General features: G+C 38.3%; 1 protein-coding gene across 22 annotated transcripts in view; it reads right to left on the bottom strand.

Annotated features, from left to right (window-relative positions):
• The window catches only part of KIAA0586 (KIAA0586 ortholog), an 89,612-nt gene extending 79,256 nt beyond the window's left edge, over positions 1-10,356 (bottom strand). For 9 of the 22 annotated variants that reach the window (XR_015702396.1, XR_015702397.1, XR_015702394.1 and 6 more), the window contains exons 1-10: positions 9,845-10,356; positions 8,827-8,906; positions 7,667-7,736; positions 6,339-6,405; positions 5,489-5,666; positions 4,880-5,113; positions 4,171-4,339; positions 3,500-3,667; positions 2,345-2,465; positions 1,314-1,458 (exon numbers count right to left, since the gene is read on the bottom strand). Coding sequence is in view for 12 of the 22 variants with exons in the window: in XM_087748000.1 (XP_087604126.1) it covers positions 1,314-1,458; positions 2,345-2,465; positions 3,500-3,667; positions 4,171-4,339; positions 4,880-5,113; positions 5,489-5,666; positions 6,339-6,405; positions 7,667-7,736; positions 8,827-8,906; positions 9,845-10,121 (1,509 nt within the window). In the remaining 10 variants the exon portion in view is untranslated. The remainder of the gene's footprint in view (positions 1-1,313; positions 1,459-2,344; positions 2,466-3,499; positions 3,668-4,170; positions 4,340-4,879; positions 5,114-5,488; positions 5,667-6,338; positions 6,406-7,666; positions 7,737-8,826; positions 8,907-9,844) is intronic. The other 13 variants (XM_087748000.1, XM_087747999.1, XM_087748001.1 and 10 more) reach the window with 4 other exon arrangements.
• Between the last annotated feature and the right edge of the window lie 16 nt (positions 10,357-10,372).

Raw genomic sequence — 10,372 nt, forward strand, 5'->3', positions numbered from 1 at the left:
AACGTATCTCAGTTAATTCAGGCCTTTCATTTGCTTGCATGACAAAGCTAGAGGTCACTTACCCCAAGCATTTATTTTCTCACTCTACTTATCTCTCAATGATGAGAAGTCAATAGCTATGTATCTATAATTGACTCCACAATTGCTGAAGTCTTCCACAATTGCATCTCTGTCTTCCTATTGACCTTTTTCATAAGAAAGAAGATATTTGAATCCATTTATGTTAACTGTGTCTTTCTCACCTGCCATTCCTTCTCCCATCTTGTCCTGTCCTGTGCTGCCTATGCTAAGGTATGTTATTCAATGTAAGTTCTTAGCAAGAGTGGTAAGCAAATATTTGCAACATAAATGGGGCACATGGCATCGGTTCTCTTACTAGTAAGAGCAGCTAAACATGCAATCCATTAATATCTTACCAAATCTATGAAACAATGCATCAGCTATACTGTAAGATATGACAGATTAAGCTGTGTTTTCTAAAGATACAGTAACAAATAACTGGCATGTAATAGACACTATTGTTAGGGAAATATGCAAGCTGAAATCTTCAACCACAGAAACAAACCAATAGAATAAAATCTGTTACGGTCCAAGCCAATTTACAAACCTGTGGATATTCAAGTCTTTCTTCTTTCCCACCGCTTACATTTACAAGAACAGAGATGACCACAGCAGACAGGCTAAATAATCAGGTATACCTTGATTGCACATGGAACCAGTTTAACAGACAGATAAAAGCCTCAATTTTCAAAAGCCAGACACAAGTTACATGTTGCCAGCACAGAACCATTCTAGCACCAAAGGTACAAAATCATTAGCATGAGAAACAATATAATGATGTATGCCAGGCAATTCTTTGGAAACAGCACTCTTTACAAAAACAAATGGCAAAATGAGAAGGGAAGTAGCTTAAGTCATCCCGATGCAGATAAATAGAATTGTTCTTTCCCAAATGGGAATATTACATCAGCTCTGTTGCTCTAGTATCACAGGAAGAGAGCAAGCAGAAAACAGGCACTGAAAATATCCAAAACCTTAAAACAAATAAATAAAACACTTTTTTTTCTTTTAACCTCTTTATGTTCGGCAGAATTGCAGTAAGAGTCTCTACAGCCTAGTTCATTGCATACTCATTGAGGCATTACTTAGGCTCAAAGCCCTTCCACATACAAAAACTGCAATATTTCAAGTAATGGTAAACAAATGTCAGCCTTTTTACAGAGATAGAAGCAAGGGCCACTCTTTTACTGATGCCAGACCTCCAAGTTTTAAATCCACATTTTTAATTCCCCTTGGAATAACATGGACCTTACCTGTAGCATGTCACGCATTTCTCTTCTCAACTGGCCAAGATCTTGAAGTAAATCATCTGCTTTTTTCACCGTTTTCTCAATTGCACTGCAATTTTGGAAGGAGCTGTCAAAAGCAGGGACTGGGTCTGTACGCAAAGCAGTATGCCTGATGGGAGAAACACTCCTGATTAAGTCTCATGGCTCCTCACGTGGCCCAAGAAAGTAGCCAACTTTGAAACTAAGCATGAATTTAAAGTGCAAGAATACCAAACCTTTATATAAAATGGAATTTGCTTTTCTACCTGAGGTTAAAGACAGGTTATTGGGTTTTCTCTGTTTACCACTTCACACCTTGAGCTATATCCTTGTATTTTGAACAGTGAAACTACATCTAAAATTCAGATCTAACAGAGCAACATTTAAACTTTGGATACCTTTCCATTTGAAGCAGTTAATATTTTCATCTATACTACCGTAAATAAGACAGTATCTATGTAGCTGTTTCTCATTATATTAGTGAAACTATGACATCAAACTATTGCCTGGAGAAAATATGTTTCAGACTGGATGGCTAAAAAAATTTCCTAACTCACTCTAAAGCTTAGAAACTGGTAGGCTGATGCTGTTCCTTCCCAAAGTGTTCTCATGCAGCTCCCACAAGCAGGCAGCTTGGAGTCTCACTGACAAGGGCAATCCCACTTTAACACAACGCCTGTAGAGCTGCCTTCCTGACCCTACTCCACAAGCTGCTGCAACAGAAGAAATACACTCAGAAGACAGAAAAGCGCTCCAAGTGACACCCACTGACCTCTGAGAAAGGTGTTATGAACTATCCTTAGCAACGAGCTTTTATCTACCTTCAGTACGACAGAAATGCAAAAGTAGCACAGAAATACCAGTGCTCCAGTGTTTTACTTCAAGCACAGCTTTGTCAGACTGAAGGACCATGCCCGTGATTCTATTACACCATCAATATCTAACACACCTTTCTCGCTTTCATTAAAACAAACAAAAAAAATCTTCCTCAATTTTGGATTGTTATGTTTATTTACCTGTCTCGCTCAGAATGCCAGGTTGTTTTATTACTGTTTAATGTTGCCTTCTTGGAAAACTCAGTTTGCCTCAGTGGCATTTCTTGAGAATTCAGAATATGCTCAAGAAGTCTCCCTTCACCTTAGACAAAAAAAAAAAAAAAGTTACATTTGCTGTTACGTTTGTTCAATATATTTAATACTTTCTTTTCCTGTCCAGAAGTTTCACCATTATATAATAATCACCGAGGACAGTAAAAATATTTTTTTAAATTTCAAAATACAGATTTACTTCAGATAAGACAAGCCACATAAAACCATTCACACTAATCTATCTTACTATGACTGCTTTACATTAGCAAAGTCAGAAAACAGATGAGTGAAACTGTGACGGCAATTAACTGAGTCACAGAGAAACATTCTGTCCGTGATGTCACAGATTTGTTCTTCCTCTGTCTTGTTTCATTTATTCCTGGACTCACAGAACAATAGGAGTATGTGACAGCTTTGTAAAAAAGAGATAGAAGCAGCAGCCTGAGAAGGATCTGATGAAGACACAAACAAGCATTTTGTCTGTGATACAGTGCAATGGCTGGATCTTTTAGATGTTCTTCCTCAATCTTAGATCCTCAAAGCAATTCTGAACACAGCCAGCTAAAAAAGATGCTTTATTTTTTGATGAAATCTTCAAAACTGAGTTCATGCCATTAAACTGAAAAAGCAGTAAATGAAAATTACCTCCTTTGCTTCACGGGTGCTATTTTCATTACGAAAGCCTAGAGACACTAGGAATGCATGGTTTTATGAAAAAAAAAAATCAATTCGACCAATGATAACAACTAAGTTATTGAGTAGATACCAAGATTTTCATTATTCTATATAATATTCCTTAAACCTGACAATGAATGGACATTCTGTTTTTCATCTGAGAAAACATTGCAGTGAGCAATCATGTCGAGACGCTATAGGCTAGATCAGTACTGTCATTAAGTCTTTAGTTAGCTAAGTGACTTATCCACAAAATTAACCCTTCCCAAGCATACCTGAAAATAGTCTGAATACATGTATTTAAGTGCCAGCAACCCAACAGCTCAGATTAGGTGAGGACCACACAAAGTAAACCTCAGGCCATAGCGTTCATGCCAGCGGAAGACAGGAGCATCTTACTCACAGTACCTTCACATGTGGATTTGGGAATATTTTCCTTTTCTGTTACAGGGTTTTCTTTCTTTGAGATTTTCACATTTTTTGCTACAGGTTCTGGAGCATATCTCCGAGGAACTGGTGTCTTTAGAGGAGATTTTTGTGTATGAATGCCACAACTTTGAAATTGGCTTGAATATGCTTCAGGGAAAAAAAAAAAGTTAAAGTGTTAACAATTTTCTTCACAGGAAAAAGAATCGAGAAGAAAAAAACATGCCAACATTATGAATTTTTCAGAAAAATGCAAAACATTACAGAAGTAGCTAAAAAGTAAACAGGAAGAAAGTTTCATACTTACAAGTGCTCTTATAAAGGGATCAAAAACCCCCCCCAACCATAGTATGAGCTAGTTCACTACAAGCTTCCACATCGATTATTTCTCAGTAACATTATTTTAGGTGAAGTCTGGGCCTCTCTTGGTGCAGACTAAGCAGTTAGTAAATACCACACTCTCACTTTAATTTAAACTGGGACATTTTCAGAATAAGTGGTACATGTTATATAGTACATTAGGCAACAAAAATCAATTATACAGAAGAAATGTTTACTACTTATTACTGATGTGATGTACAATCCAATATTAATGGAAACAAAATTAATGCAAAAGTAACACTGGAAGAAAGATATTAAGAATTTGTCTTCACCTGGGGCAGGTGGACCACTGGTAGGAAATAAACCCCTCTGACACGAAGACACTCCGTTAGTAAGCACTTGCTGTTCTGGCTTCTCAGATTGTTTTGTCATGAGACTGGAGGAAGGTACGTGAATTTGCTGTAAGCCACCCGTGTTGACTGCAGAGCTAACGAGATGAGACTAAGAGACAAAATTACAAAGTGTTTCTGATAGATGCCTTGGTTTCCGCAAGTAAAGCTCTAAGCACGAATACTTGCCATGTAATCATGTTAATCAGATTTTGACATGCTATTTGAGAGAAAAGTCATTTACAACAATCTCAGAACACAGACATGCTTTGACATTATTCTGTCTTTCAAAAAGCACGCAGGACTCTCTGAAGAAACAATTTATAACTCTTCTTAGATTTCTGATCTGACTAGCTACTTATTAAATGGAAGTTTCTTCAATTAACAAAGATCTAAACAAATTCTTAGTGGGAACGAGAACATTTCACAATTTTTGCATTTACTTTCCAGAGACACAAAAATTATGGTGGGGAGGGGAGCAGACATCTGGGACAGAACCAGAAATAAACTTTTCCCAAAAAGCTCTAAGCTCATGTGCTGGCCACTGGATCTTTCTTTCTAATACTAAGATATAATCCAAATTACTATAACATTAACATGGAGATACAGAAAAAATGATTAAGCTAAAGCTTCTGCACTGTTACTTAGATACCTGAATGTTCATTTGTTGCTCCTGTAACTTTTCCAAACGCTCCATCCGTTGCACCATGAAAGCATTCATTTGTTTTTCAAGCTCGTTGACTCTTTCATGACAGTGGGGCTTCTCATATTGAGTCTTGGTATTTGTTTGCTGTTCAGCAACACGCTGCAGTTGTCTGTCTGTCTCCTGTAGTTTATTAAGTAATGCTGAAACTGAGTTAACTTTTGCTTCCAATTCATTTTGAACCTGGGAGGGAAAAAAAAAAAAAAAAAAACACCCTTACTGCAAGAGAGGTGCAAGCCTGAAGAGAACAAAACATCCTTCCCATTACCATGGCCTGATCTGCTTCCCAAAAGAAACAAAATCCTAGTTAGCCCTAACGTTTGGTGGTTTAGCAATGCTATAAAATTCTTCTAAAAGATAAATCAAATGGTCTCTGTCCGTTTGCCCATTTAGCCAAATCTAAATTAGTTCTCCCGGGTATATTGGTCAGTAAGTCTGAGATTACTAACACACAGAAAACAGTAAGCAGACACATTCAGTCTCTGGCTCTACTACCAACAATTTTAACATCCACTATTATAAGCGGACAAAGATCTAATATTACCACAGGCTACTTACTTTAAGAAGTGGAGCTGTAGTAGCAATGGCAGCAGCAGTTGCTGCTGCAATGGTTGTTGCAGAATCAACTTCCCTGTGTGTTGACCTGGTGTCTTGACCAACACTTGCTTTTTTTTCTGTGGAGGCATTTCCTAAGAGCTGTACCTTCACCTCCTTAAGTACAGGAGTACTTTGTGTTCTATAAAAATAAACAAGTGCCTGTAAATAGCATGGTTTCCTCCAGGCAAATGATTTCCCACATGTAGCATTGGTATCACTACTTACATAAGCATTTCTCCTTGAAGCCCTTGACACCTAAGAAATAATTTTATTCTCATCTTTCAGCATGACACAAGAAATTTCTCAGGATTACATTACAGATTCTGATATAAAAGGCATTACCCTGTGATGACTGCAACCACAACAAAGAATATGTTTACAGGTTGTATTTTGCAAAGTTCAATGTACTAGTAGCAAAGTCCAACTAAATTTCTGGTCTTCAAGATTTCCAGCCTATGGATAAACAGCATGTGTCCTTATCTGTCTTTAAAAATATTATATGGTTTTGGCACAAAATGAATTATTTATCAGAGCAGATCTTGCCTGCCTGACTCTTGTATCATGAAACTTAATTCAAATAGTCTAAAGGCATTACCAAAAATATGTGAAATAAACAAGATACTCCAGTGAGCTCTGAACGATAAAATAAACTGAAAACACCTTCATAGACAGAAAAATAATACTAACAGAGAAAATAAAGAATACCATTTCCTTACCAGCTATGCATTTTGGCAGAAACTGAAGAAGTAGTATAGTAGTATACCTGTACAGACACAGAACAGCTGAGACACTAACAACAACATATACTTACTTTTGCTTTAACACTGCTCTCAAAGCCTCTTTCTGGCCAGTAGCATATTGAGAAATAAAAACATCATCTGTGGGGAAGGACATAAAATATACTTTGTCAGGTTAACTGACACAAAATGTCTATTTTAGAGGTAGACACAAAGCATTATTTCAACAACATGTACAATTTTGCTTGCGAAGAATCTGTTGCCTGTGCAAACCACATTATCTATTGCAATAACAAACTGTTTCCCTTCACTAAGTAGCAGATGTAAATCATGATGACAGTAAGGGTAGGCTTAATTTAATACAATTTTATATAGTATTGAATGTCGGTATCAATAAATCTATTTTGGTATGCTGTGAAAATACCTTACCTTCATAAAATTTGGGGAAAAATGCCACATAAATGGTAACTTGAGCTCAGACAACCCATTCAATAAAACCCTGCAAATTCTAACTTGAAAAAAATTGAATTAAAAAAAACCCCAGAACTCTGATGTGAATACTTCTCCGCAGTCATAATAAATTACAACAAACTTTCTTATTAGCTTTAAATTATGCTAAAAGGATTGCAGGCTCTCCTTCATCCACTGTTTGCTGGGCAGAGATAACAACCCAAAACGTGGCAGGTTCGGCGTTTCTCTACTGCTGACTACACACAGCTCGTACACCCATGCTGATAAGCCAGCTAGCTGCTGCCTCTGTGAGCGTAAGAGAGGAAGCTGAAGTACTGATTTTTGGCCTTAAATGCGGGTATTGATTCGTGTTTCTTTCTTCTACATAGTCACAGATATCCAAGAAACCTGCAGAAGTGTATTTTCTTTAGAAAGTCTTCACTTCCCCAAATCTGAGTGAAACTGACTGGCAGATTCAGAAGTTAAAGGAAAAGTCATTGACAATGTGATTTCTTAGATTTTTTAAGGATTAAAAATACACTTGCTATGGTGTAGGTTGCTTGCAGAAAAACATGCATTTGTAGCACAATTACTCACAACAGGAAAATGCATCCAAACAAGGTCCACCCCCCAAATTCTCTATTCAGAGACATGAATAGTTCAATTAGCAAAAGGAATCTCAACATTTTGGTGCACTGGTAGAAGTCCCTCTCAGTTAATTACAAGAGCTACATAAGCTAGGGTAATGCCAGCAAGACTGAAGTAAAATTTGCAAAATTTAAGAATGTAAATTACAATTACCATCTTTTTATCAAAGAAACCTTTGAATATTTTCACTCAAAAGTTTCTGTATTGAAGGAAAATACCTAAGATAAAATTAAAGCTCCCCTTTCCTCTAATTATCAGTTTTCTTACAAAAAAGGGACTGTAGCAGTACATCAATGTGTCTTACCTTTAGGTCTTCTGCTATCTTCCAGTAGCAGGGAAGGATCTTCTTGTACTGCAGCTTCTCTAGGATAGTCCTTCAGAACAAGAAGAGCAGAAAAGCATACATCAACACCTCTGGTATCAGTGGCCAAAATTTTAGAGGTGGATGGAATTGCTGAATACACAAATGTAAGCATCTCCACACACTAACACAAGGTTTTGGAACAAAATGTCTTAAGATTTCTACCGCAGAATCATCTGGAGTTTGTCGTCAAGAACTCACACAACATTTTAAGGACAAAATCCCTAGAAACACAATTCAAATTAACAGTATATATTTTAAGTGCTGATTAAATGTAGTCTCCTCATTTATGGCCAAAGAAGTAGTAGTGAAACTACACCTGTTTCAGTTTATACAAGGTGCTAATCTTAAAGAATTTGGGATTACCCATACACGCAGTATTAAGCACTCATAAGACAGTGGAACGGAAGGGACAGAGCTGAATTTTCTTGAAGTGGAATCCATGAATAATCAAAATCTATGAGGAGTCATAAAGGCAAGTTAGGAAGGTAAAAATCTCTTACTTAACCTTACTGATGGTGGAGTACTCCACCGTACTTAGGAGACTTTTGTTCAGCTCACTAGGTCTACTTTGAGCCACGCAGAGACATTGCTGCAATCCTTTCACGGCATAGGTTAATTTTGTCCTCATGCATGCTTATCACTATATGGATGCCCTAGAGAGAAGTTGCCACTCTATGTAAGGCACAACAAACAAATCAAAAGGAAATAACCCTTTTAATTGTAAGTATTAAAGAGTTCCATACAAACTAATGTCCATTTCATTATGATATGAAGAGAAAAAAACATCTACAAAAAGTTTTAGGATTTTTAAGAAATATTGTGCCATGTGTAACCACCTTTTCAAGGGAAGAACTACACTAAAAGTTAAAAACAAGCCTTGGTATTAATTATGCAAGAGGTAGCAGTACAGTAAACAAAGCCCCTCCAAACACTTCAGCATTAATACCACCTTAGCAGCAACTCAGAGGAAAGCAGCTGCACAGCTATTATGCAGAAGCTGAGCCAAAGATCTGCCATGCTTTTACAGAAGCTACAATTTTTTGAGAAAAATGCTGTTCTCTTAGTTTGGGATTGCAGGAAGCAACAGTAACTTTTCTTACCATATGGGGTAAAAACATGGCCTCTCTAGAATTTTCTACTGAAAGACAACGTTCTGGATGTCCTTTAGTACTCAGGACTCCTAAAATAAAAGCAGATTTACTGTGGTCATAATGATTTATCATGCATTTTCAGTATACCTTAACTAACCCAAATCTCAACATTTCCCCTGCCTTTAGCTTTGAATATCTAAACATAATGACTTTCATGACACAAACGACCACAGCCATCAAGCTGAAGCTTACAAACGTTAATGAATTCTGTGAGCCTGGATTATAGACTTGTTTTATAATATATGAAAAAGTCTCTGAAAAACAAAGCATTACAAAATTGACAATGTCTAGCTCAAATTCAAGTCTAAAGATCACAGGAAAATAGAAAGTTACCTGTCTAGAGACACAATTCTATGATAACACATCTTACAGAAGAAGGACACTGAAGACAGTACACATTTTAGTTATGTCAGAGACTAATATGTCTTCCTAACACTATAAAAATAACATATTTTGAGGCTGTTTGTACCTTGACCCCCAAAACACTAAAATCCCTTCCCCAAAGACTGTAATTGATGTGTATTTCAAGGAAACAAAATGAATATTCTATCTGACTAGATAACTAGCACAGATTGTGTCTGTTTTGAATTTGAAGAGTACATGGTACATCACTACAGCCTCATTCTAATAAAAAAAAGGCTTAAAATTATTTACTTAATACTACTACAAATAGTTTTTTTAAAAAGTTGCAGAAAAGGATGCAATTTTTTTTTTCATTTTGTTAACTCATCTATGTAAGCTTCAGTAGTACAGGCAGTTACCAATGTGTTGTTTGGGGGGTGGGTTAGGAGAGGTAGGGTTGGTTTGTTTGTTTGTTTTCCAAGACTACAAAGGAAGACAAATAATTTTAACACGTATTCTATTTTAACGAGATTCTATGGTTCTACAAAACTACTACATGACTGAAAACACTACACAGCGATTTTTACCTGAATCCTAAGCTGAACACCCACAGCAAATCACGCACCTGGTGCCGCGCCGCGGGCTGCTGCCCCGCACGGAGCCCTGTTTGCTAACGGGGCCGGAGGAAGGCAGGGTGTCCCCTCTTCAGGAAAAGCCCCATCAGCTCCCACTTCACGCAGCTTCTTGAGAGCGATCGTCACTTTTTTCATGCGGCCACCAGCTCCCGTCGCACTTTCAATGGGCTTCTCCCTGTGGACACCTGTGGAGCGAATGAGCACGTCGCCCGCCGTCAGACTGGCCAGGGAGTCCCCGCTGAGGCTGGAGCTGCTTTCTGCTTCCATGGGGATCTCATCACACGGCTCTGGAAAGGGAATGAGCGCTCTGACAGAGGCCGACCCTGCAGGCCGGCCACTAGGGCGGCAACCGCCCCGCCGCCTGCCCCCACGCAGGGAAAGCGGCCTGAAGGCTCCGGGGAACGGTTCCCCGCCGCGCCCCGGGCACGCCCGCCCGCCCCGCCGGCCTAAGGGACTGAGAGACGACCCGCCGCCGCCGCCGCCTCCCGCGCCGGAAGCGCCCACTGCCACGGCAACGG

The sequence above is a fragment of the Nipponia nippon genome, unplaced genomic scaffold (genome assembly GCF_047370975.1).
Source record: "Nipponia nippon isolate SJK-2023a ecotype South Korea unplaced genomic scaffold, ASM4737097v1 scaffold_11, whole genome shotgun sequence".
Lineage (NCBI taxonomy): Eukaryota > Metazoa > Chordata > Aves > Pelecaniformes > Threskiornithidae > Nipponia > Nipponia nippon.